Here is a 24,031-nt window from a genome sequence, read left to right as displayed (position 1 = left end):
TGATCCCAATACAGTTTACACCATTAAACTTAAAGATGATCATTTAGAAAAAAATACACCAAAAGTGTACATGTACAAATGCAGGCATCTTGTGGCATTTTGTGAATAGGTGGGTTTTCCAGAGAATAGGTTGGGATATGTTGCACAAAAAATGATTTGATAAATGTAACAAATTGTGAAACGCAAATATGAGGAGAAAAAAAATTCTAGTTCTCAGACCTTGGAGCCTTTGCTTTAAATTGCCCCTCAGGGACAAATAAAGTGTTTTGATTGATTGATTGATTGATTGATTGATTGATTGATTGATTGATTGGGGAAGTCAACACAAACATCTTTTTTTCCAGAATATCCACCCATTTTTAGCTAGCTCAGGGGGCAACCATTTTGTCACTTCTGTCGACTGAAGATGACATCGAAGTTGCTCAGAGTTCAGATAATGACCAATCATGGCTCAGCTTCGGAAAACAGGTGTGCCGTGATTGGTTGTTATCTGAGCCCTGAGCAACTTCGATGTCATCTTCAGTCAACTGAAGTGACAAAATGGCCGCACCCTGAGATAGCTAAAAGTGGATGCATTTTGCTGCTCAATTTATATTCCACAAACACAATGTTAATCAGAATGACGTATTATTTCAACTATTGGGCCGGCATAGAACATATTCTGGAAAATAATATGTTTGCGTTGACTTCCCCTATATGGCTCTATTTGATATTACACTTGATGAATACAGTTGATGAATTCAGTTGCACCCATGGCGCAACATAGCTTATTCAGTGTGAATCAATGCCCATCCACTCCTAATCTGCAAACACACACGTAGACTATAAAGATGCTTGCCAGAATCTGTCCTACTTTGACCCGGGGATCCAAAGGCAGCAGAAATTCAGTGGGCAGCCGGCTGTCCTGAAGAAATTCTTGAAGCTTTAAAGAAGCTGTAATGAAACAAATTTGAGAAGTGTCTACTGTGCAAATGATACTGGCACTGTTGGCCCTGATGCATCTCTGTCTGTTGCCAAAGCTGGCAGGTTAGACAGTGGACCGTTCACAAATTTCTAGCAGCAGGTGTTTCCAGCCATCCATTTTCTAGCGCTTGTCCTCATTAGAGTGACTGGTGAGCTGAAGCCTATTCCAGCTGACTTTGGACAAAAGGTGGGGCACAGCGTGGACTGGTTGCCCGACAGTCACAGAGCACAGAAACAAACAGCAAATTAACTCAAGGCCCGCAGCCCTTGATAACTTGCCAGCATTTTTTAAAATTGATTTCTGTTATAAAGTAGTCATAAATACTATAATCAAAGGCACGGGCAATTCTGTAAAATTATGGCGTAATTAATAGGGTTCCCACACGGAACAAACGAGGTAAGGGACAAGAAGTGTAACTGCGTCGCCAAACACCTCGGGGCCTATTTTCGTAGACAGGAGCATGTGCACTTGGTGTAAAAACTATCAGAATTTTTATGCCGGGGCAAGTCTAGTTTACCGTATTTGGGAATTTGACAGACCGCACTTGGCGTTTCAGTCAGCGGACTCAGGGTGTTTTCTATTACATGCCCTTGGCGCACCTGACAATTTAGTGGCAGAAAGTAGACTACACTGAAACCAGGTAAAACCAGGTCTAAGTTGTGGCGCAGGTGGTGTAACATGATTTTGGTGGATTTGATCCAGGTGCAGGCAGACAGATTCTGCACTCCGCTGATATGTGTGGTGCATGTCATTGTATTTCATTTGTAAATATGACCCGTGTGCTTTGAACTCTCTGAATCATATTGTAAAAATCAAGTCATTGAATGTATTATTATTATCATCTGATATATTTTTAAAAGCGATAAAGACATCTTGCAGTGCCTTATTAACGTACTTTGTGGGCGCTGATCTGTTGCATGCACTACAGCGAGCAAGTCTGTTATGCTTCCAGCATATAAACAGCGCTGAATTTATAGGGAATGAGAGGAGCCGCTTCGATGCTGGTAATCAAGTTGGCTGCGCTCACTCCCACAAAATGCAAACGCAATCTACACAAGTACCAAAAGAAAGAAACGAAGAAGAAACTCCACTTATGCGCATAATTAGACTGCACTTTGCACTAGATTTAAGGTGGGCACGAAAATAGGTTCCCCGAGTCTGTAAACAAACAGTGCAGCTCAGCTTCTGGCTTCTCACTAGTGCTTTGCCACTGACTGAATTGAGGTCTCGCATGACCCATGCATCAAATGTTCATCACGCTTGAAATATTTTGTGTAACTTTAGAGGCTAATTTCCCAACAATCTAGCCCCGCACCTGATGGAGGAAGGTCCCTTTTTTCAGAGTAGGCCTTCTTAATCATGACTGCAGCCTCCTGAAGAGCGTCCACAGCCTGTACCTGTTGAACGAAGCCATCCAGCATGGCCTGACCACAGCCCAGCAAGTAGGCCTCCAGAACCACAGCCATTCGCTGACGGAAATACGGGCAGGACGTTACCTCGCCACGCACGTACCAGAAGAAGAAGTGACCAATCCGCTTGCTCTGCAGTGGAGAATGAATCAGTGTGATGAGTGAGTCACACGGACTATCACCAATGTCGTGACAGTACATCTACCCCCTGCACAAAGAGGGTACCCACATACCACTTTTTTATTGGCCCACATCGCATACTAAAACTGCTCACGTCACGAATTACGCTTGTTTTTGCCTGCATTCTAATTATTGCTTTCAACACTGCTTGCTGTTGCTCTAAGCAATTATTCAAAGATGCGCTGGCTGAAAAAGAATTGTAGAAGGAGTCGTGAAGACATGCAGTCAGGAGAAGGCACCCTTCCGACCTGAGACAATTGGAAAAGGTTTGCTCAACAAATGATTACATTATTGGTATTAAATTTTTTAGTCAGACCACTTTCAGAAGTTTCTTTTTGAAAATAATTCTGCTCCTACAAAACTAAAGAAATGCCTATTTTTCATTCATCTTAAGTCCTTTATTTCTGTGACCATTGCCCTTGTTTTAAATTTGTTTTCAACAGAACGATACCAACAATTTTGTTCAAATCTATATCGATTGTAAGCAAAAAAAAAAAATTGAAAAATTGCGTTACTCACCCTAAGGGCCCTCTGGATGAGGTACCGAGCAAGGAAACTGTCATGGTAAGGTTCCACTTTGATAGTCTACATAAATAAAAAGTATATTCACTTATTTACATCTCTAAATAGAAGCCTCAGTGTCTGCTGCTTCCAAGTGCTGTGTTTATGAAAAGGATACTGTGGAAATTACACCAACCTGCACCAACTGGAGTAAATACTTCAGAACGTTATCGTTGGAGAGGCTCTCCAGTCTCTGCACCGCTAATCTTCTGACTATCTCGTCAGCAAAGTCCATGCTCAACAACTCCAGGGCCGCGGTCACATCCAGATCTGTCAAGTCCCAGTTTGCCACCAAACGGTGTACATCTTTAACCACTCTGCTGTTGGTCCAATCCACAGTGCGAAGGAACTGGGGTAGGTTAGGACCACAACAAACATGTGTCTCCTGGAATCTACTTAGACTAGCCTTGTTTGGACAGAAGTGAGGTGCAGATTTTGAGGTCCCAGGCTCATTCCCTTCATCTTGGACTGGTCTGTAGGAATCAGTATTGGGTACAGAGGCAGAAGCAGATTTGCTTTGAGAGATGCTAGTAGTGGGAGTACCAGAATATTCAGTGGGTCCAAAGCTCGTTGGGAGAACCACAGGGAAGCTGTAGTGGTCAAGAAGGAAGCTGATAGCCATGGAGTTTGATTTATCTGGATTAGTAGCACAGGAAAGCTTATCAGCTTGGCAAGTGATGACCTCATCCTCCTGGTCATGGTGGGACCACATGTGCAATGTGAAGTATCCCTGGCTGAGGACAGACCTAGCAGAAAACGCAAGGAACTCAGATGTCAACAAATGGTAGATAAGAAGATGTTGGCACTACAGAACACACCCACTTTTTTGCATTGATTAAGTTCTAAAAGAGGCTATGTGAAAATCTGTGAACACCAAATGGCCCTTATAATATCATTTTCCCTATCTTCAGCTGAAATTACCCTCCCATACTAAACAAATTACTCAAGGTTTTTCGCCATTTGCGGCAGGGCTCAGTCACTATGCCCCACAAATGTAATGTGTAGGCTTTCTGATAGTGTCTTTTTTAAAGTGGAGAACACACTGACCTATACCAAAGACACAGCAAATTTCTTTGCAAAACCTTTCCAGTTGTCTGGTATAATGCCAACAAAAACAAAAGTAACCAAGTTATTGCTGAGGGTAGTAAAACACTTCTGACCTGTAATCAATTAGGAGAAGGTTGACAAAGAAGAGAACCTTTGCCTTCCCTTTCTGCAGGTCTACCATTTTGGAGACTGAGGTTGTAGGCGACTTCAAATCTTTATTTGGTGACACCTTTGTGTCGTCGGTCCCCGTGGACGTGTCACTACTGCAGGCATTAATGGTGAAGCCCAACTTGGCTCCACGAGGGAGATCCTTAAGGAGCAGGTCGAAGCCCAGCCACTCGTTCCACAGTACTTCTTCTGTGAAGACTTTGGGAGGTGAGGACACTGACGAGATAACCGAACTACCATAAATTATAGCTGCTTCTACACAGACCAATCGAGGGGGTTTGCTTGGAAATGTCGGAATATCAATGCCGAGGAGTTTGACACGGAATTTTCTGTTGCAGTCCCACAAAGATATCATGAAGATGTCTTCGAGATCCTTCCCTTTGAGGCAGAGTTCTTCATGGGAACGGAATGGGCCACTGAAAGTATCAACAAGTGGCAAGTCCTCAAAGTGGACCGTCTCCTTAACAAGCTGAGAGATAGGGATCACAGATAGGTGGAGACCTTGATTGTCTTTCAAGCACTGTCGTACCCAGTGGAAATCTTTTAAAAGGTGGCCCTGGGACAAAAACTCTTCCCTTCCTGTGACTTTTAGCACCAAGGTGTCAAAGATTTCACGCTTCTCTTGCGCCATCACTCTTCGAAAAAAATTAAGAAGGATATCGGGTGTAGCACTGAAATCGACGTGTATACTGAAACTGATCTGGTCCATGTAATGTAGGGTGACAGGGAGTTTTCTATTTAGCAAGTGCTTTAAGTCATTCGGGACTGGGGTATTTGTTACCCAAGGCTCTGTGGTGTACAACGTGTCATCGCGATTTCTTAGCTCTTGGTTTCTGGAAGAAGCCAGTTTCCTGCGGGTGTACGCGAGTTCGCAATGTTTGTCCAACAACTCTTTTTCCAGATTGTGTCCGATCAGGAAGGCCAGAAACTGATGCCGTTTTTGTTTCAACTCACAATCGACTGCCACCGTCTCCTTCAGCAAAATGTGAGCTGTTAGAAGACCAACGTCATCATACCACCACGGCATATCAAGTGTCCTGATGATCTGAGAGTTGTCATAGGCCTCATACCAGTCTTCTCCCTTAGAAAATAGTACAGTGTACTTGTCTGGATCCAGTATTGTAGATGGATCTGGATGGCAGTTCTGCATCTGAATGCACAAGACCACACACTAATCATTGTGATATTTGTGACATTGTAGCAGAGTGACCTTTGAAAAAATGTATAAAAATTGCCTTGTTGGTAGATATGTTGATGTTCCTCATTTATTACTGGCCTCCCAATGTGCAGAGAAATAATTAAAGGAACATTTCAATTGAATCTATTTTTCTTTCATTCAAAAACCGCAGTTACCAAATTTCTTCAAATTGTGGCTTCGGCTTTCATAGATTCCTCAAATAATTGTGGTGTCAATCATTTGACAATAAGGCACAACTTTTCCTTCAGGAAAAAAGGGTGGAGACTATTAGTTCCTCAATTATTTTACAATATCATTGTGAGGTTCAGGGTTGTTGTGCGCCGTTTGCCTTTTCTCCCAATGCTTGTGTTTTCTTCCTCCCAAATCCCCAAACCCTGCCTGTCAGGTTAAATGAAGACTCTAAACTGTCCATATGTGTGAATGTGAGTGTGAATGGTCTTGTCATGTCTCTTTCATTGTCGTCATTTTTACACATGTAGTATGTCTAAAAAAAAAAGAATAAAAAAAAAACACAAATTTGAATTACACCCTCAGTATTAGTCATAACATAGTGTTTATAGAATGCATTCAAGTTTTAATATTAGTTGTGGGAACAGAGTGTAGAGAATGTTAAAATGTTACTTAAAACGTGTTACGTGAACATGTCCATTGTTTCCTATGGGGCAATTTGTTTCTACATTAGTGTTTCACCTCAGCCTTATAAGTTTACAATTGCAAAACCAAACTATTTCTAAAACCCACAAAAAGTGACATTAATATATGTTTAGGTGACATACCTGCATAGAAATGTACATCCTCAACTGGTGGACAGTGCACCGAGCAGGAAGGATCACTGACACCAACTCCCCATCTGTATGGTCACCATTGGGGAGCCTTGGACCAGATCTAAACTCACAGATGAACTTCAACTTGTCCTCTGAGCACTTTTGTGTCCATGCCAGTGAGTTGACAGCAAGTGGAAAGAGATCCATTGCAATCGGTAGCCCAACAAAAAAGTTAATTTATGAAAAACACAACAAAACATTAAAAGTTCTGTAACACAACTGTAACCTTTGACTAGTCTGTTGATGGTGTGGCTTCAAATCAAATCAAATATTGAGCAGGTGCTTAAAAGGTGGACTGACTGTACCTTTGTGTTTGTGTGTTCCCCTTTTGTGCATTTATAGTCACTTCCTCATGCCTGTACGTTGTTACCGAGAAATACAGGAAGAGACAACAATTATTTCCCTTTTTGCATCAAGGTAACATTAAATGCTGATATTTTGAGCAACTGGTCCACAAACCTCCTTAAATCAATCAATCAATCAATCAATCCATCCATCCATCCATCATCCATCCAACCGTCAATCAACCCATCAATCAATCAAAACAACATGAACTTAAGCAGGGTACACACAGGCTGATTTTTAACATAATTACAGATTTTTGTTGACTGTGAGAGACTCCAAACATTACAAAGAAAAAAACAGCTTGTTTTCATACTTCTCTTATAATGTGTGGTACTCAAGTCTCCTGCCCCAGACATGATGTTTGTCATAGTACCAAAACTGACTTGACCGAGGCAGCGTGGTGCCACATGGCAACCAGACTGCAATATAATACAAGTAGGTAATGCTAGTAAAAGAAGAAATAGACTAATAGTTTGGCCATCTGATAACCACAACTTGCAAATTCTTCTTCTGTCATTTTTCCTTTGGTTTACTTATGAGATGTTATACGAACACGACACCCAACGCAATTTTTCCTCTATATGTGTACAGTATCATTGCAAGCTTCAATTCACTTCCTAATTGCCCATCATTCAATCATGGAGTATGTAGTGCTCCTGATTATAGTGCTGACCACACACATAAGAATTTGCAGTTGTAAATGTTGCAAATATTTAACATTTACATTTGTCTATGTTTTTCTCAGTAAACCGGGAAGGAAAAATCACACTTATCTCTCCTTATTTCACTCAGCAGCACAGGATAATTGCTCAGGATAATATTTTAGAAAAATCAGTTAATTTGTCTTTTGCTGACTTGACCTTGGGGGAGGAGGGAGGCGTTGATGCTCAAAGTGGGACTGATTATTAGTGTGTGGGGGGGGACGGCAGGGGGGTATGCGTGCGTAAAGCAGCACCCTATAGTATTGCATCCAAGACAATAGAATAGTTAAAGTGTAGCAACAAAAAAAAGGTTCCACTTGTGACTAACTGACTACAGTTATACAATACAAAGCATTTCTGTTTATCCATATCTTTCTATATTAAGACTTATTCTTACATCTATTGACTATTTTTGTGGTGAGAAAAAAAAAACGTTGGTAAAGTATATTATCAAGCCAGATAATGAAAATAGGATGTTTTAAAACATATTATAAATAAATGTATTAATTTTTGGTATGAAGGGGCCTTCTACTTAACTAATGATCTCCAGGTAATGGACAGAGCAAAATACACTATTCATTGTCTTGTATCATCTACATTGCTCCCTTTCTTCACATTTGATTTGAACATTTTGAACATTTTTCTGTGCATGTGGAAACCTGATACCTGATTCATTCTACTGAAAAATGTATTCAAAAGAAAGAGCAACTTTGGAGGAGCTCTTTAGCATCCCCATGTGGAGGTGGGCCTCACTCAGTAATTACATTAAGTTCAGCAGATTGGCACTGCATCAAACTGAGATCTGTTGTAAGATGAGTCAACTGATATTAAATTATTTTGGGACAATAGTTTTAGCTATCTTTTACAGTTTAAAATATTCATATACTGCAAGTAATTAACATACATTTGTAGTGGAGGGTGTGGCCAGGTGCACTAATGTCTGGGAGAAATGGGAGTACTTTCTGTAGGCCGCAAGCATGTTGGGGTCCCTGTGAAGCTCCCAGTGGTCATCACATAAGTTCTGAAATTAAGTTATATAAATTGATTTTCCTTCCTTGAATTTCAAGAAGTTTGGTGCCATCCAGGCCTTGTTGTCCTCTAGGCAGGACAAAAGTGGCCTTTAGAAGAAAGCGTCCTGTTCGCTCAGAGCAACATAGATGTGACTGTCATCTGCATAGCTGTGAAAGAAAATACAATGCTTTCTTAAGATGGAACCCAGTGACAGCAAATAGAATGAAAACAGCAGGGCCCCCAAAATTGAACCCTGTGGAACACCACACAAGAATAGGGCTCAGCGGGACTTAGCGCACTCAAGGCTAACACAAAAGGTTCTGTCTGCCAAATATGATCTAAAGCACTCTAGAGCACTACCACTAATGCCCACCTGGTGCTGCAAATGAGCCAACGGAATACTTCGGTCCACCGTATGGTACGCTGAAGTCAGGTCAACCAAAACAAGACACACATAGTTTCCAGTATCATTAACCAGGAGGCTGTCATTAAAAACAAAACAAAAAAACGGTCTCACTCTGTGCTATGCAGCGTCTTAAAACCTGACTTGAAAACCTCAATGACGTTATGTTCATCCAAGAAAGATTTCATCTTAGTGTGTACCACCTTTTCAAATCAAAATCAACAAGGGCTCATTGGAACTTGGTCGGGCTAACAATCATAAATGTTAAATCTGTTTCATTTTTCCGCTTGTAAATCTTGATATGTGTGGTCAACACCAAGTTCGGCCTGGCCATGGACTCCATAAGTGTAAAGTGCAACGGAACCATAGCCACATAGAGGAACAACTGGTTGAGTCGCATGTTGGTATAACATGTCCCCCAACTCATTCACGACAGTAAAAAATACACGCAGAAGCGTAAGCAACCCAATGTAGTTACCAGATAAGATAACAGCCTAGTTTCTGCGCCTTACGACAACAAAAACTATGCTATGCTATGCTATGCAAACACTATGTGTTTGTGGTGTGATGTGTTGGTCATCTCAAGCCACACACTATAAAATGAGTAAAAATACATATGGTAATTTTCCACTTATTATGTCTGGGTCTCTCATGTATTAAAAATGGGTTATCTTGTTAAAATCAGTGCGTTTACCATGCTTAAGAAACAGCTTGGTCATGCACTCACAGCCAGACAGCGATGCAGGCATACCTCCCACCTTATTTAGAGTGTGTTTTTACAGAGGCCTCAGCTGCTCCCCAAGTGGGGAGTGGAGCAATGTACGGAAATAGAAAGGACCGGGGGAAGATGTAATGGAGAGGTGAAAGATCGCCAACATTATGATGAAAAAAGACTTCTTACTTGACTTATTTGTTTTTCTCAGGGAGGCAATTACCTGTTATCACTCATTTTTAGTAGTAGTTTCATGTCAGCAGGATGGAAAGTAGGGAGAAGAGAACGTTGACAGTCAGCTGTTGCTGTCAGTCAGCCAATCCATGAGGGGAGGGCCCATAAATTGAAGAGCATGGAAGGTGCTCGGGGTTATGATTGAGAAGAGGAGATTCAATACAGATGGAAAGAGGAGAGCAAGTGGTTCAAAATGCAGAGAGGAGAGAGAGGCTCATGAAACAAGATGTACTCCCTTCAGACGAGAGAGACGATACGTATGACTGCCAAGAGACTAGGATGTAGACAGGGTGATTAAGTGTACCCCAAAAAATTATTAGTAGAACCAACTTGGTTGAAACATGCCGCATGCATCTTAAAAGCCTTGTCCAATTAAGACTAAAGTTTATAAAAACTAATTTGGGCCATTTCAGAATTTGAAGATAATTTAGGCAGCAATATATTTGAAGAGCGGACCATTTCTTATATAATTTTGTGCTTTGTTTTTCAGGAAAAACTCAACTCAACTTAAAGCACTTTTAAACAACCATTGTTGCATACAAAGTGCTGTAGGCCTACATGGAGTAAAAATTAGTTAAACAATAAAAACAAAAACAGTTGAACATAAATAACAAAAAAAAATAAAAGAAAATAAAACACCAGAAAATACTACAATACCGAGTCTCATGCTGAGCCAAAAGCCATGCTTAACATTTTGCGGGTTGTCATTCCAAAGAGAGGGACAAACGCCGAAAAAGGCTCGAACCCCTCTGAGCTAAACAAGTAGTACTAAACCATTGTATTTGATTCATCCAGCTCAAACATCAACTGTACACATTTTATGACATATTTTATTTGTCAAATCAAATATTTTCCTCTGTTTGGCACAACAATGGTAAAGATACTCAAACACTTGAAAAACATACAGGTTTAATAATATTATTACTGTAATTAAAGTAGCGGGGTTGCAAATCACTGCTACTGTTAGTGTTTTTGCTGAAGCGTACATGCTCGCTGTGTTAGCTGCTATGCTAACTGGTCAAGAACAAACTTATATTGTATATTAGTTGAAAAAAAAAAAAAAAAAGCTTGATTAATGCCCACTACAGTTTTCAAAGATTCACTGTTAAGGAAACATATTTTATGTTCTGCTCAACATTATCAACAGTTCTTTTAATAGATGGGCAAGCTTAATGTGTGATGACACAGCAACCGACCGACTCTGCCAGTGTAATGCGATTGTGAGGAAACGGCAGTCAGGCGGCTCCATGGAATCACGGTTATGATTTTTTTTCCATTAAGGGGGGGGGGGGTGGCCGGAGAGCAGCCAATGATGGCTGTGGCCCCCACTGGCCACCACGTAGCTCCACCCCTGACAGCTGACCAATGCAAAATATTATAGCAAATTATAATTAGGATACATGATGCTTCCTGTTCCCTTAAAAAGGAAGGCAACCCAAAAATGTTTTTTATAAGAATATGTAGTATATGTGCTATGCAGGCCCACTAGTCAAAACATGGCATCCTGATTAATACAGTATTATGGAATATGAGTTAAGTAGTAAAATCCACCCGTTTTTGTCCATTACAGGGGGCAGCCATTTTGCCACTTGCTGTCGACTGAAAATGACATCACAGTTGCTCAGGGCTCTGGTAATAATCAATCATGGCTCAGCTTCAGAAAACAGGTGAGCTGTGATTGGACATTACTTGAGCCCTGAGCAACTGTGATGTCATTTTACGTCGATAGCAAGTAACAAAATGGCCACCCCCTAAAATGGCTAAAAATGTGTGGATTTTGCTACTTAAAGAGACACTTGGATGAGCTTAACATTGGCACTTATATAATAGGTTTGCATGTAAAAATGACATTAGTACTAAAATGCCCACCTCAAAAGACTCTGTAGTGATTTAAGGTCTTTTTTTTGTGATTAGGTTTACAACAAATTTCCAGGGGGTATGTTATGTTTTCGGTCTCAGCATTCTACGTCACGCGAGGAAGGCATGCATGGTAATATTGCTTGCTTTGTCAGTTCTGTTGTCTAAAACGGTGACCGATCGCCACCAAAATGCAGATGCACATTACTACTCTTGTCCACTTCAACTTGTGAAAGTATAAAAGTGTTCTGCACAATAGTTTGGATTTATTGACATAAAACGTGATCTCATCATGATCACCTCCACAAAATCAAAAATACCGAGGCGATTGTTCCTCCACTTTCACTAGCTGAAGCGGACAAGAGCATGAATGCGCACACGAATCCCGACTGGTTATATTTCTGACATTTAGCGACGCTAAACTCGTGTCTCAGGACGGAGAGAGATGGCAGCTTGCAACAGCAGCAGACAGATTGGAGCTTTACGTCCCCAACACAACAACATTAGCTCCTTTCTGTCCGCCCAGCGTGTGGAGGTGAAGATGAGCCTGTGTCTTCATGTCGCCTCGCAAGTAGTCACGCGCGGTGTCCCCGCTTTTTGCTTGCAGCCTCCACCTTCTGCCTGAGTGAAGCGGCGTGAGAGTGACAAAAGCCCTCATCGAACAGCGAACGAAAAGTTCCAGCGAGGCTGACTGCACAGCCGAGTGTGGCCGCATTGGAACGTGCCATTTCGGCTGTTACCTTCCAAATTGGACGGCGCGTTATAAGTCGAAAAACTGGGACCATTCCACATTCAAATTAATCTGCACATCTACTCATTCCCACTTCAGTCTATGTAAATATTATGTAAATATCCTGACTGGTGTTTAATGCGTCGCCGTCCTAACCGTGATCAGCAAAGAGGCAGTTTATTTTTTCTCAGACACACTGTCAGAAACAAGCCGATAACGGCAAATTTACTTGGTTGTTTAATTGGACACTTGAACACTGCTTGGACAGGCACTTAGGAGATTCTTTTTTTGTTTTCAAGCCAGAAGCAAGTACATTGTTCATAACATTTTAGACCCAGAAGTCAAGTGCACACAATAACTACAACCTACTGCGTACACTTGACCTTTGTGACTGATTGACATGCTAACTATGGGCTGCATGCCTGCTGTTCTATTTGTCTACTTGTTGAAAGAGGGGTAAGCCAGACGGAAAGATAGCTGGAGATGTTGTACAGCTGTTTGAAGAGCAACGAACCACTTGCGCTCCATCTTGAGTTACACATGTCACCCAGTGCAAGATCAAGCCGAAGCGGTGAGGACGGTCGGAGAGATGGACTGCCGGGTCGAGGGAGAGGAGGGGGTTAGAGAATCTGAGCATGAGGAGTGGGAGGCGTGAATCTCAAGTGTGATGTCAGTCTTCCATCTTCAGTTAAGTGCCCAGTTGATCCTCTGCCAAAATAACCTCCACTTGACTGATGCTTGCACCATCTTTCCTTTTTTTTAATCAATGTCACAGAGATGATCCGTTGTCTAAATATGGGGATTGGATTGGACACATGGGGATGTCCATCAAGAGTTTGTAAGCGGGCACCCGCAAATTTGATTGGCCGCCTATGGCCCAATCCTGGTCATTTTCAGTGAAAGTTTCACGGGATGCGAGGCTACTTATGTAAGTGAGGGGAACAGAGTGACTCTTCTATCCCACGGTGTAGCAGGGGAGACATCCTTTCTCAGCCAGTCAACAGTTTTTGGGGGTGCTTGTTTGCACAACAGCTGGTCGCCATGGTAAGAACCTGAGAGTTTGGGCCTTTTTTTTTTCTTGTTGCTGTTGAGGATTTTGGCTTTCACCTGGAGTGGATGCAGGAAAGATGTGCGAAGATGGAGATAACCCTCTGAGCAAGTGGACCCGCACAGAGGGAGAATTTCTGGATTTGTTTTCAAAAGTGTTTTCTTTTGGGAAATTTATTGTAGGGACATGATAAGGCCGCTATGTGACACCAGCTTCCAAAAACCTCTTAACTATCTTAACTTTTGCTCTCCTCTGTGAGGTTTTCATCTGCTTTTTGCATCGTGCTGCATGGCAGCTAAACCCGATATGATGGATATTTAAATTCAAGCCAACCGCACTAAAGATAGCTCCACACACACAGCTGAGGAAATTGAGACAGACATACAGACATACATTCCGAGTGTCCTAATTTAGGACGTTCACCTTGACAAAAATCCCCCTCAAATCCTTCCTCAAGTCTCATCTTAAAAATAGCTGAGCCTCAAGGATTTGTTTGCATAGCCATATGCTAAGATGTTGATGGTGATAGACCAACAGTTCATTCTCCCCATGATAAATTTTGCTTTTTTTGTTTTTTAACAACTTTTCAGTGGTGGTTCTGAGTAGGGAAATGCTAATGCTATGCTATGTCAAACAGATACATTTTTGTTTAAACACGTTTAGCATAAAGTGTTCCAAAAACGTCAGCATAACAGTGCTAAAATTAACATGGCAAATTTGCAAAATGACTGTAAATTAGCTGTATGATTTTATTTATCTCTGATCAGAATCAAAGAAATCAAATTAAAGGGTAAAGTTTTAAGATGTAAGCATATGTACAGTATGTGAGTATCGTAAAGTTCAGACTTTAAGACTGTTTCCCAGTTATAACACCTGCATCTTAAACAAAGATGGTTTATCTGCAGATTTTCCCTATCATAGGAGTGTCACATTCTCATCACTTCTTTGCTTTACTCACCAAAATTGTGTTTCTCAATTTTTCGATGAATTCCATGTTGAAGAGTTAACTGCTGTGCTAACTGTTGACAAAATCAAATTCGCTCACACTGAAGAATTTGGATTGGTCCTCAGATCGGTGCTCAAGTGCACACCCTCATCATGTCGAGAACGCAACCATTTTCGCTTCTACTTTGTACTGCTTCCACTTCTTACATGAGTTTGACAAATTTTGTTCTCACTCGTATTTAGGGTTTCCAACTTTCTCACTCCTAAATAAGGGAACGGTGCATGGTGCCACGTGGTGAGAGCATGATGTATGAATTTTGGAATTTTTTTTTCTAATTTTCACATTAATGCTGAAACCACATTCACGTAAAAATAAGAAAACATGGGGAAAAAATGGACAGTGTTTTTCACAGGACAGCGACGATATGTGTTTTTCACAGGACAGCGACGATATGTCACCTCATATGAAACCTCATATGAAACCACAATTTGGCTCTTTTCATCAAAAAACGGGTGTAAGAAATCTGAAATGTAAAAGAGGAGTGTGACTCACCAAATTTATTTTTTCTGTGGATATTTCTGGCTGCTTTTGACTGACTCAAGCAGCCAGAGAGAAGTCCTTACATGACAGGTGGAGTGATTGCCGCTTGTTCGGAGATTGACGCTTTATCTGATCTAGGATCTGTCATGTGTAGTCCCGAGAGTCTCCATTAGGAGCACTGTAATATGCTATCACTGTTTAAGAACCAGCAATGTATGTTCGAGCAAGTATACAAGTAAAAGACATTGAGCTGCCAACTGTTCATTGTCCGTCGTTATTGACAATCGATCGCCATCCAAAGCTTTACTAAAAGCGTTTTATATTACAGGATCGGTAGATTGCAGTTTTCTGTATTAGCAAGAGTTGATGGTCAATATACGAGACATTTAAGGTCCCGTACCAAATTAGCCCAAAATACGGGATTTACCGGCTAATACGGGACAGTTGGCAACCCTACTCTCTATTCTATTTTCTATTTCTATTCATTCCGCCCTCCCTGAAGGTACAGTGTTTAGTTTGGCAGACAGCTAACAATACCCGAAATGAGATGAAAAGTTCTTGCTTCAAGCTGTTTATCCGACATAAATGTTCATTCAAAGTACTTTCAACACACCAAGACTGCCATTATCATTAGCCTAGCATAAATGAACTAGCTTAATGCTAATCTTACAAAAAGAAAAGCCATAGACGTACTTATAGAAACGGCCGTTTAAAACTTTAAACAACTTTTACTTTATTTTACTAACAACCAACAGTACTTAAAGCCATATACAGTATGTTATTGACTTTGTAGCAACACTGAACTGCTGGAGTTTAGCTTGGGCTTTTGTGTAGTTTGATGACTTTCTACTTATTGACATTTTCAATATGTACTTGTGCCACACTCCGGCTAAGGCGTGTATACTATACATATACTACTATACAATTTTGTGATAAGTAATTTCCTCATTAATAGCAAATTCTCTAACAAATGCAATTTCCCTAATACTTGAGTAGTCGACTTGTCATCCATTTGAATTAAAAAAAAAAGACAAAATTCAAGATTTTATTGCTCTTTTCTTCCAATTAGGTAAAAAAAAAAAAGGTAGTAGGCCTAAGTGTAATCACATCAGTTCATTGACGGTATTGCACACACATGGGTACAACATGGAGTTACTGCTGGGCTCCGTTGCTTACCAAAACAGCAGAAACAATGTATGTATCCAGTCTCTGAAATTATAATATGGTGTGAAGTATTACTACAAATGAGTTCCCTGTGGGGTATTAAAGCAGATCATATGTTGCAGCATCTTTTCCAACCTTCTAGAAGGATCTGACGTGGTTGCGCCCTCAATGTTGTATGCATCTAACCATGTCTAGTGGATGTGCCAGGGAGTTAGGTGACTTATACATCCCACCCGGTCTAACATGACTTTTGCCGTCATTTTGCTGTGTGTGTCCAAAATAATCCCTTTTATGTTGTTTTAAAAACTACACTTTCGCGTGACATAAATTGTACATGTAATGCTGTTTGAAATTAATCAAAAAATGTGTTTGTACAAATGAAGAGTTCTTTTCCAAAATGCTATGAATCTATTTTGATTATTCTGAGAAAAATACATCTATGTACGCAGACCTGCACATTTAATATTCATTTAACCAGGTTAAAACATTTTATTGACTCAATATGAACATGTTCAGTAAAAGTTCAAGTCTGTACACAATGAATGCCATGCCAAGATAAATCAAGTTATTTGTGTTTTATCACATTTTGGAAAATAGCTCTTCAAATCTAGGATGCCCACAATGTACACCTCTACCCCTTTGCTGTTGAGTAAATCAAAATCAATGCAGAATATTTGGGAAATATAAGACTGAATATAAGGTATGCTAATCGCTATGTTTTTATTTTTATAACTTTTGTACACTATTAGGACAGATATACGTAAATTTAGGATAATCTCAAATAATGTATTAATTAATTTAATGCACCGCTGGTCAGTAAAAACAACAATTATAATCATAAATTTGATCATGTCAACATCAGTAAGTACAATATAACAGCATTTGGATAATATGTTGGAAACACAAAAGATGCAGTGTTGTTAAGTAAATGGGTTGCATTGTCAACAGAATAAAACAGTAATTATTCAGGAAAATTCAATCAGCATATCTCTGGCTGCTACAGATAAACTGTATGTGTAATGTACTTATTTTCTACCAAAATAAACATGATAACATTAACTTGAATGAGTTATATTATTTAAACATTAGGAAAAATGCCCATATGTAAACCCCAAGACCCTTTTCTCTGACTGAATATTCTAAATACACTTACATGTATTTTAAATACTAATAATTCTGAAAACTTAACATGAAGATGACTAATCCTAAAACATCCAAACATGACCTCAAATATTGTTTACACCAAAATCAACCTTCAAATGCACATAAAAAATCTGTAGTAATACTGAAAAGCACCCTCTAAGCGCACTTGCAAGGCTGCTATTGTTAGCGCACATTGTTTGAATAACTGTCCTATACTGTTATAAATCCAATTGAGTGAGTGATAAGTGGTTGCTATGGTGACTTGGTTTTTTTTCTTTTCTTGTTTATGTTTAAATGTGTCAAAACATTAGGAAGACAATGGTGTTTCCATCACACCTGTTTGGAGGAGGTGCTGGTGATGGATTGGACCATTTGCCTCCATAGACAATGACAAAAATAGCCTACTTCAATAGTGTAGTTGTGAACATACAAAGTCCACAGAGGAAGAGCAAAGATTTAATCCAACCTCAGAATTACACGGGACACTTGCAAACCACCAGGCCACTATGCTGTCTAGTTGTGCTTCATTGTGTTAAATTACAACTTTTATCTATTTTTTTAATTTATTTTTTTGCTTTCTTGCCCCATTAATGACAGTGTTTCTCAAAGTGTGCCACTAGTACCACTAGTGGTGCACAAGCTCCCTCTCGTGGTACGTGAAAGAATCACAACTAAAGTACAGCATTGTTCATTTGTAGTTCAGTACAATACATTTGCATATATAATCTTCCAAACTGATTGTTTTTAAACTTGTATTTTGGTTACAGTGTTTTACAAAACAGTAATACCAAACATGAAATCTTTGTCTCATTTTTGATGAACACTTAGGTCTACTACGCTACTGAAATGTAATGTTAGCCGTGATGGTGGTACTTAAAAGAGAGTAGTAAGTTTTTTTTAGGTTTTACTTGGTAAAAACGTTTGACCCTATGCAATCATATGTGCAATAATAAGTCTATTTACACTTTGTTATAATGAATGTTTGCAATCAGTATGTTGTGAGTTCTCTCTCTCTGTACTGACTCCTTTGTCTCTTCCTTAAAAGCCCACTGACGCTCAAAGCGATGCCCGCTCCTTCCTCACAGAGGAGATGATTGCAGGTTAGTTTTTGCTGGCGTACCGTGTACTTACATTGTATATGGATGCAATTTTTACAGCTGAAATATCTCTTTAGCCCCTTTTTGATGCCATCTTGTTTTGTGTGTCCAGAGTTCAAGGCCGCCTTTGACATGTTTGACACCGATGGCGGCGGTGACATCAGCACCAAGGAGTTGGGCACCGTGATGAGGATGTTGGGACAAAACCCGTCAAGGGAGGAGCTGGATGCCATCATTGAGGAAGTAGATGAGGATGGTGAGGAATTGAATTGTAATGCTTTGCACAACTCTGAAGAAAAACAAAAACATACAGTATTGTTAAATGAATACCTCTCTGAGCAGTTTTATCAGTGTAAACGCAATGCTCAGATACTATGCAAATATGCACCCGACAGCAGTGATTCCCAAAACTGTCTCATAAGAGAAAGTTACCACTTTCTTTTCAGTGGTTAAAAAAATATTTCTTCACTACAAATTATGTATTATTTACATACTTTTCCAAAGGTAAATTTCTACCTTATTTCAATATTAAAAATCACTTGATGCGATATTTTATTATCTTGTGATGGTGAATTTGTTTTTTTTTTCTGTTAACTGCAAACTGTAATTATCAAAATTATATAACACAAAATCTTGAAATATTTCACTGTGTGTCATGAATTATGAGGTTCAGTTTTTGAATTGAACTCTTTAAATGGAAAGTCAACCCCAACATTTTCTTGACAAAATGTTTTGTGTGCCTCCACTCCTTTAATTATTGATTAATATTGCATTTGTAGAATATGAGTTAAGCAGCAAAATCCACCTGTTTTTCGATCCATCTCAGGGGACGGCCATTTTGTCACTTTCTGTCAACTAAAAATGACATCACAGTTGCTCAGGGCTCAGGTAACAGCCAATTATGGCTCAGCTTCAGTAAAGAGGTGAGCCATGATTGGTCGAAAATTAGGTAACAGCCAATTATGGCTCAGCTTCAGTAAACAGGTGATCCATGATTAGTCGTTACCTGAGCCCCGAGCAACTGTGATGTCATTTTTAGTTGACAGAAAGTGATAAAATGGCTGCCGCCTCAGATGGACAAAAATGAGTGGATTTTACTGTTTAACTCATCATATTCCACAAACATAATATTAGTCTGAATCATGTGTTTTGACTAGTGGGGCTACATAGAACATAATATTGTAAAGAACATTTTGGGGTTGACTTCCTTTTTAAATAGATTGAGCTTTCCAAGAGATTCCAATTTATTGAGACACACCTGTAGTGTAGATGTTGTGAGATGATAGGCAGCTGAGCCATTCAACTGTGAACTTCCCCTTGCGCTGTCTTGCACCCCTTCCCCAGGCAGCGGTACCATTGACTTTGAGGAGTTCTTGGTCATGATGGTGCAACAGTTAAAGGAGGACCAGGCCGGGAAGAGTGAAGAGGAGCTCTCTGAATGCTTCCGTATTTTCGACAAGTACGACACCCAGTGTATTCCTCAGGATTAAATTCAGCTATGATCTGTCTTGACTGCTGTTTTGGTTAGCAACAGAGATCAGATGTTCACAGCATTTAATTCTTGCATGTCCGTGTTTGAATGACGGTGTTGATAACATGAGAAGTGAGAATGAACTGAAGTCATTCAAGTTCCTACACGTTTTAATTTCATTTAGATTACATGAGCTCGTAAACGTTATTGTTCACATACACTGTCCCCTCTAGACGCTGACATGGTTGCACACATGTTATGTGTGTCCATGTTTATGTAAAGACGGTTGGGAGTGGAAGTCTCAATGCTTCTAGTAGAATTATCCACTATTATGTCACAATTGTAGAAATCATCACTGCTCTACAAAAATAAAATACAACAGCATGCACATGTGCCATATACATCATCTGCAGCAGTTCAAAATAAAAAACATATCGAATAAGATGGCAAAAAACATTTAAATAAATACAACATACACTCACCAGAAGTACTGATTATTAAAAGTATTAATATGTGCGGATTGCTGCAGCTGTATTTTGCTGGTCAAACTTGACTTACACTGACCAACCAATCAGAGGATGGAAAAATTGTGACATTATTTTGGGCTAGGCAATTGGTCCTGTGACGCCAATTTGAAATCTACCTGATTTAAAGAAACATCCCATTGCTAATATAGTTTATGTTACATCGTCCAGCTCTGATTCTGAAGGCCCTGGGTGGGTTCGATTGACATGGCAGACACATCGACGCTGAAATCTGTTTGGACAAATAATCTAATAATCAAACACTGAAAGCAGTGCAGCCAAGAGAAATGCTCCAAAATGAAGATAATAGACAATTTCATGGCACAAATATTAGAAGGCAATTTGTAAATGTAGGTCTGTGCTTCTGATAGTGTTTAGGCAAGCAGAGAACAGAGATCTCATTGGCCATTTTCTATCATCAGGAACGGGGACGGATTCATTGACCGCGAGGAGTTTGGAGACATTCTGCACATGACCGGAGAGCCTGTCACAGAGGAAGACATCGATGAGATGTTTGGCGAATCTGACAATAACAAGGACGGAAAGATTGATTTTGACGGTAAGTTAAATACAATGGAAACAGACACTGATAGGTATATGTACTGTGTTTATTGGTAATATTGGCAAAATATATCCATCCAGTCATTTTATGGGGTGTTTTCCTCATGAGTGTCGCGGTTGACCTGCAGCCTATCCCAGGTGACTTTGAGTGGAAGTTACACCCTGAACTGGACGCCCGCCAATTGCAGGACACACACAGTCACACCCACACCCACAGATAATTTAGAGTCTTCAATGAACTTAACGCGCATGTTTTTGGAATGTGGAAGGAAGCTGGAGTACCAGCACAGGGAGCTCAGCAAAATGATTCTTTCTGATTTATATTCACATTTGCATAAAATAAGAAATGATCAAAATAACAGAAAAAGATTGCTTTTCTTTTCCCGTTTGTCCATTAATTACTTCCAGAGTTGTATATGCTTTGTGGCAAGGACATCTGCCTCACAGTTCTGAGTTCGGTGGTTCAAATCCAGGCTCTGGCCTTCCTGTGTGGAGTTTGCATGTTCTCCCTGTGTTTACGTGGGTTTTCGCCAAGTATGTTGGCTTCCTCCCACATTCCAAAACATGCTTCTTAGGTTCATTGACAACTACATTGTCTATAGATGAGAGTGTAAATGTTTTTTGTTTGTCTATATGTGCCTGTGATCGGCTAGCGACCAGTCCGGGGTGTTCCGCGGCTGTCACCCAGTCAGCAATTTAAGGTTCCCACTCACCCCGACTGGCAAACCAGCCAAATGGTGCATTGTGGCCACCAACTGATATTGTCCTTCCACTGCAAGAAAACTAATATGATTTGATGGTGGCCAGATGTTGTGAAGTTTGCTGCTGCCATCTAGCAGTCGGGGTCCGAAGCGCACTCGTATCTAAAATTTTTGCTCATATATCAAGAGAAAAAATCGGCCAAGTGAGGGCTCGTATCTTGTCATTTCGATACATGCACTTTGAAAGTGTATGACGTACCTGTAACATGGTTAGCCTCAGGGTTCAATTTGAAGCCATGTTTAAATTGTACATTCTTCAAGCTGTACATCTCTTTGTCTCCTGATGACACCAGTTCAATGAATGTTTTTAATTGTATTTCAGACCAGGGGCGGAGCCATGGGTAGGCCTGGGTGTGCACAGGCCTACCCAGATTGATAGACTGCCCACCCAGTGAGATTCAAAATAGATAACTTTTACATTTTTACTAGATTATTAAATTATTTTTAACTTTGTGTTTAGTTGTGTTTTTTCTTTTTTTTATTGAATATTAAGAATGGCATAATTGTGTTTGTCTAAGGAAGATATGAAGTCCATATTATTCAGTTTGTCATTTTATTTGAATATACGATGTGTCGGGACAAGAGGATTGTGCTCAGTGAGAGAAATATTCAGGCCCACCCTGATTTTTCCAGGCCCACCCATAAGCCACGTTCTGGCTATGCCCCTGTTTCAGACATAAAATCCTGGATGGCAGAGAACTTTGCCCATCTTAACCAGGATAAAACTGAAGTCTTAGCCATATGTCCTGAGGCCTTGAGAAAGAAACTTTAAACTACACTACAAGCTCTCTTGTTAAATCCCGATTCCCTCACCACAAGTGAAAAACCTGGGTGCTATTTCAGACACTGAGCTCAACCTATATGTGTGTGCCTTTGTGTGTACGAATCTATGCCTCGGTGGATAAGTGGAGAGCGATTGTGAAGTGATTGATTGACTGAGTTTGCAAAGCTGGCAACGACAAGGCACTTGTATTTCAAGGCATCGCCGTTTATGGCCTAGAAGTGCTTTTCGTGCAGATATTTACTGAAATTCTGACTTTACTCCTGAGTTAGCATAGGTTAGTGACTGACTCTGGCGTGTTCAGACTTAGGCTAGGTTCACACCGCAGGTCTTAATGCTCAATTCTGATTTTTGGAAAAAATCCAATTTTTTTGTGTAAGGGTTCATATTACATTATAAATGCGACCTCGGTCTTGTCTGCTGTATGAACACATGCGTCGTCAAAGTGGCCCGCATGCGCAGAAGAAGAGATGACGCCACACACGACGTTGTGTTTGCGGAAGTAAATGTGGTCCAGAGTGTCATTTATACAGTCAAGCGATTAGGTAGCAGGTAGAAATAAATACAGTGTTTGGAGGAAATTATGAGGCGAGGCTTTAATATCTCATTTCATGGAGACATCATTAACGATAACGTCACGTCCTAACCGTGCGTAAAAAGAATGAATCTATCTGAGCCGTCGCTGAATTACTACGATCGTCATAAATGTCCACTTTATGCTTTATGTTTCAAGCGGGATTAAGTTAAAGTAAAATATAAAGTCAATAGCGTTACTCAAAACAACTTTGCAGATTCGATGCCCTGTTGCCAGCTGTTTCCCTCTGCCTGCGCGGAGCACATTTTGGGCTCCGGATGACGTCAATATCGGATATATGCGACCTGGCGGTTCAGGCCGCGAACGCATTGGAAAAGATCGAATACGTATCCGATCTAGGGCCACATATGAAAGCGACCCAGGTCGCATTCGAAAAAATTGGAATCGAGCCGTTCAGGCTGTCATAAAAAAATCAGATACAGCTCTCATAAGGGCAAAAAAATCCGATCTGTGTCACATTTGCCTGCGGTGTGAACCGAGCCTTACGTACAAATTCTGGCTACTTTGCCACCTTAGAAATGGAACTCCATTGTAAAGCAAGAACCCCCTGTACTTTGCTCGTGTTGATTGACAAACCTGTACCATTTTTGACGGTTGATGGCTTTCAGGATTGTTAACACCCTTCATTTTGTCATCTTTGAGGTAAACTTCTACTATATAACAGCATTATAGACTAACTAATGCTTTTTTTCCCCCCCAGAGTTTTTGAAGATGATGGAGAATGTCCAGTAAAGACCACATTCCCTGGTGACCCTCCTTTGGCCCCTAAGAAACAGATCACTTTATTTTTAATTGGCATCATTTTGTTTAGGGGTTGAATACCTTTAACCACGCTGCTCTCATATGAAGCTCTAAGGTCTGGCGACAATGTCTAAAAATATCCGTCCACCCCTTTTAAGACGAAGACACTTTCCTGCAGCCGGTCCTCAGCTGTCCCTTCCTTGGCAGCTGCTGCTCTTTCTGACATGCTACACCAAGTACTCTCTTCAAACCACCAAACTCCTCCTCCCTGTCATGTGCTGTCTTCTGTAATAAACTTAATATTTTACTCCTTTG

At 40.3% G+C, this 24,031-nt stretch overlaps 2 protein-coding genes and 1 long non-coding RNA gene across 7 annotated transcripts in view; 2 read left to right on the top strand and 1 right to left on the bottom strand.

Moving 5' to 3' along the window:
- Positions 1–5,722, top strand: part of LOC147153266 (uncharacterized) — a 14,534-nt gene extending 8,812 nt beyond the window's left edge. Inside the window, exons 2-3 of the long non-coding RNA XR_015086303.1 lie at positions 4,334–4,536; positions 4,668–5,722. This is a non-coding gene — a long non-coding RNA (uncharacterized LOC147153266). The remainder of the gene's footprint in view (positions 1–4,333; positions 4,537–4,667) is intronic.
- The window catches only part of LOC147153265 (phosphatidylinositol 4,5-bisphosphate 3-kinase catalytic subunit gamma isoform), a 19,377-nt gene extending 4,376 nt beyond the window's left edge, over positions 1–15,001 (bottom strand). The window contains exons 1-9 of one of the 4 annotated variants that reach the window (XM_086026742.1): positions 14,891–15,001; positions 6,657–6,707; positions 6,304–6,450; positions 4,275–5,479; positions 3,251–3,860; positions 3,073–3,138; positions 2,461–2,505; positions 2,280–2,361; positions 839–933 (exon numbers count right to left, since the gene is read on the bottom strand). In XM_086026742.1, coding sequence (XP_085882868.1) covers positions 839–933; positions 2,280–2,361; positions 2,461–2,505; positions 3,073–3,138; positions 3,251–3,860; positions 4,275–5,479; positions 6,304–6,321 — 2,121 coding nt within the window. In that variant the 5' untranslated portion in view covers positions 6,322–6,450; positions 6,657–6,707; positions 14,891–15,001. The other 3 variants (XM_086026724.1, XM_086026732.1, XM_086026718.1) reach the window with 3 other exon arrangements.
- On the top strand, positions 13,266–24,031 carry LOC147153264 (troponin C, skeletal muscle). Of its 2 annotated transcripts, none has more exons than XM_086026753.1 (6): positions 13,266–13,388; positions 18,231–18,285; positions 18,395–18,538; positions 19,627–19,741; positions 20,700–20,836; positions 23,676–24,031. In XM_086026753.1, exons 1-6 carry the CDS (start codon positions 13,386–13,388, stop codon positions 23,705–23,707), a joined length of 486 nt encoding a protein of 161 aa, XP_085882879.1. In that variant the 5' UTR covers positions 13,266–13,385; the 3' UTR covers positions 23,708–24,031. The 2 variants fall into 2 exon arrangements, with proteins under 2 accessions (XP_085882879.1, XP_085882887.1); XM_086026761.1 differs by lacking the exon at positions 13,266–13,388 and adding an exon at positions 15,125–15,380.

Source organism: Filicampus tigris, chromosome 1 (genome assembly GCF_054856515.1).
Source record: "Filicampus tigris isolate MCC_2025a chromosome 1, RoL_Ftig_1.0, whole genome shotgun sequence".
In the NCBI taxonomy this organism is placed as follows: domain Eukaryota; kingdom Metazoa; phylum Chordata; class Actinopteri; order Syngnathiformes; family Syngnathidae; genus Filicampus; species Filicampus tigris.
Note: the sequence above shows the minus strand (reverse complement) of the source record. Positions and strands in the feature narration are given on the sequence as shown.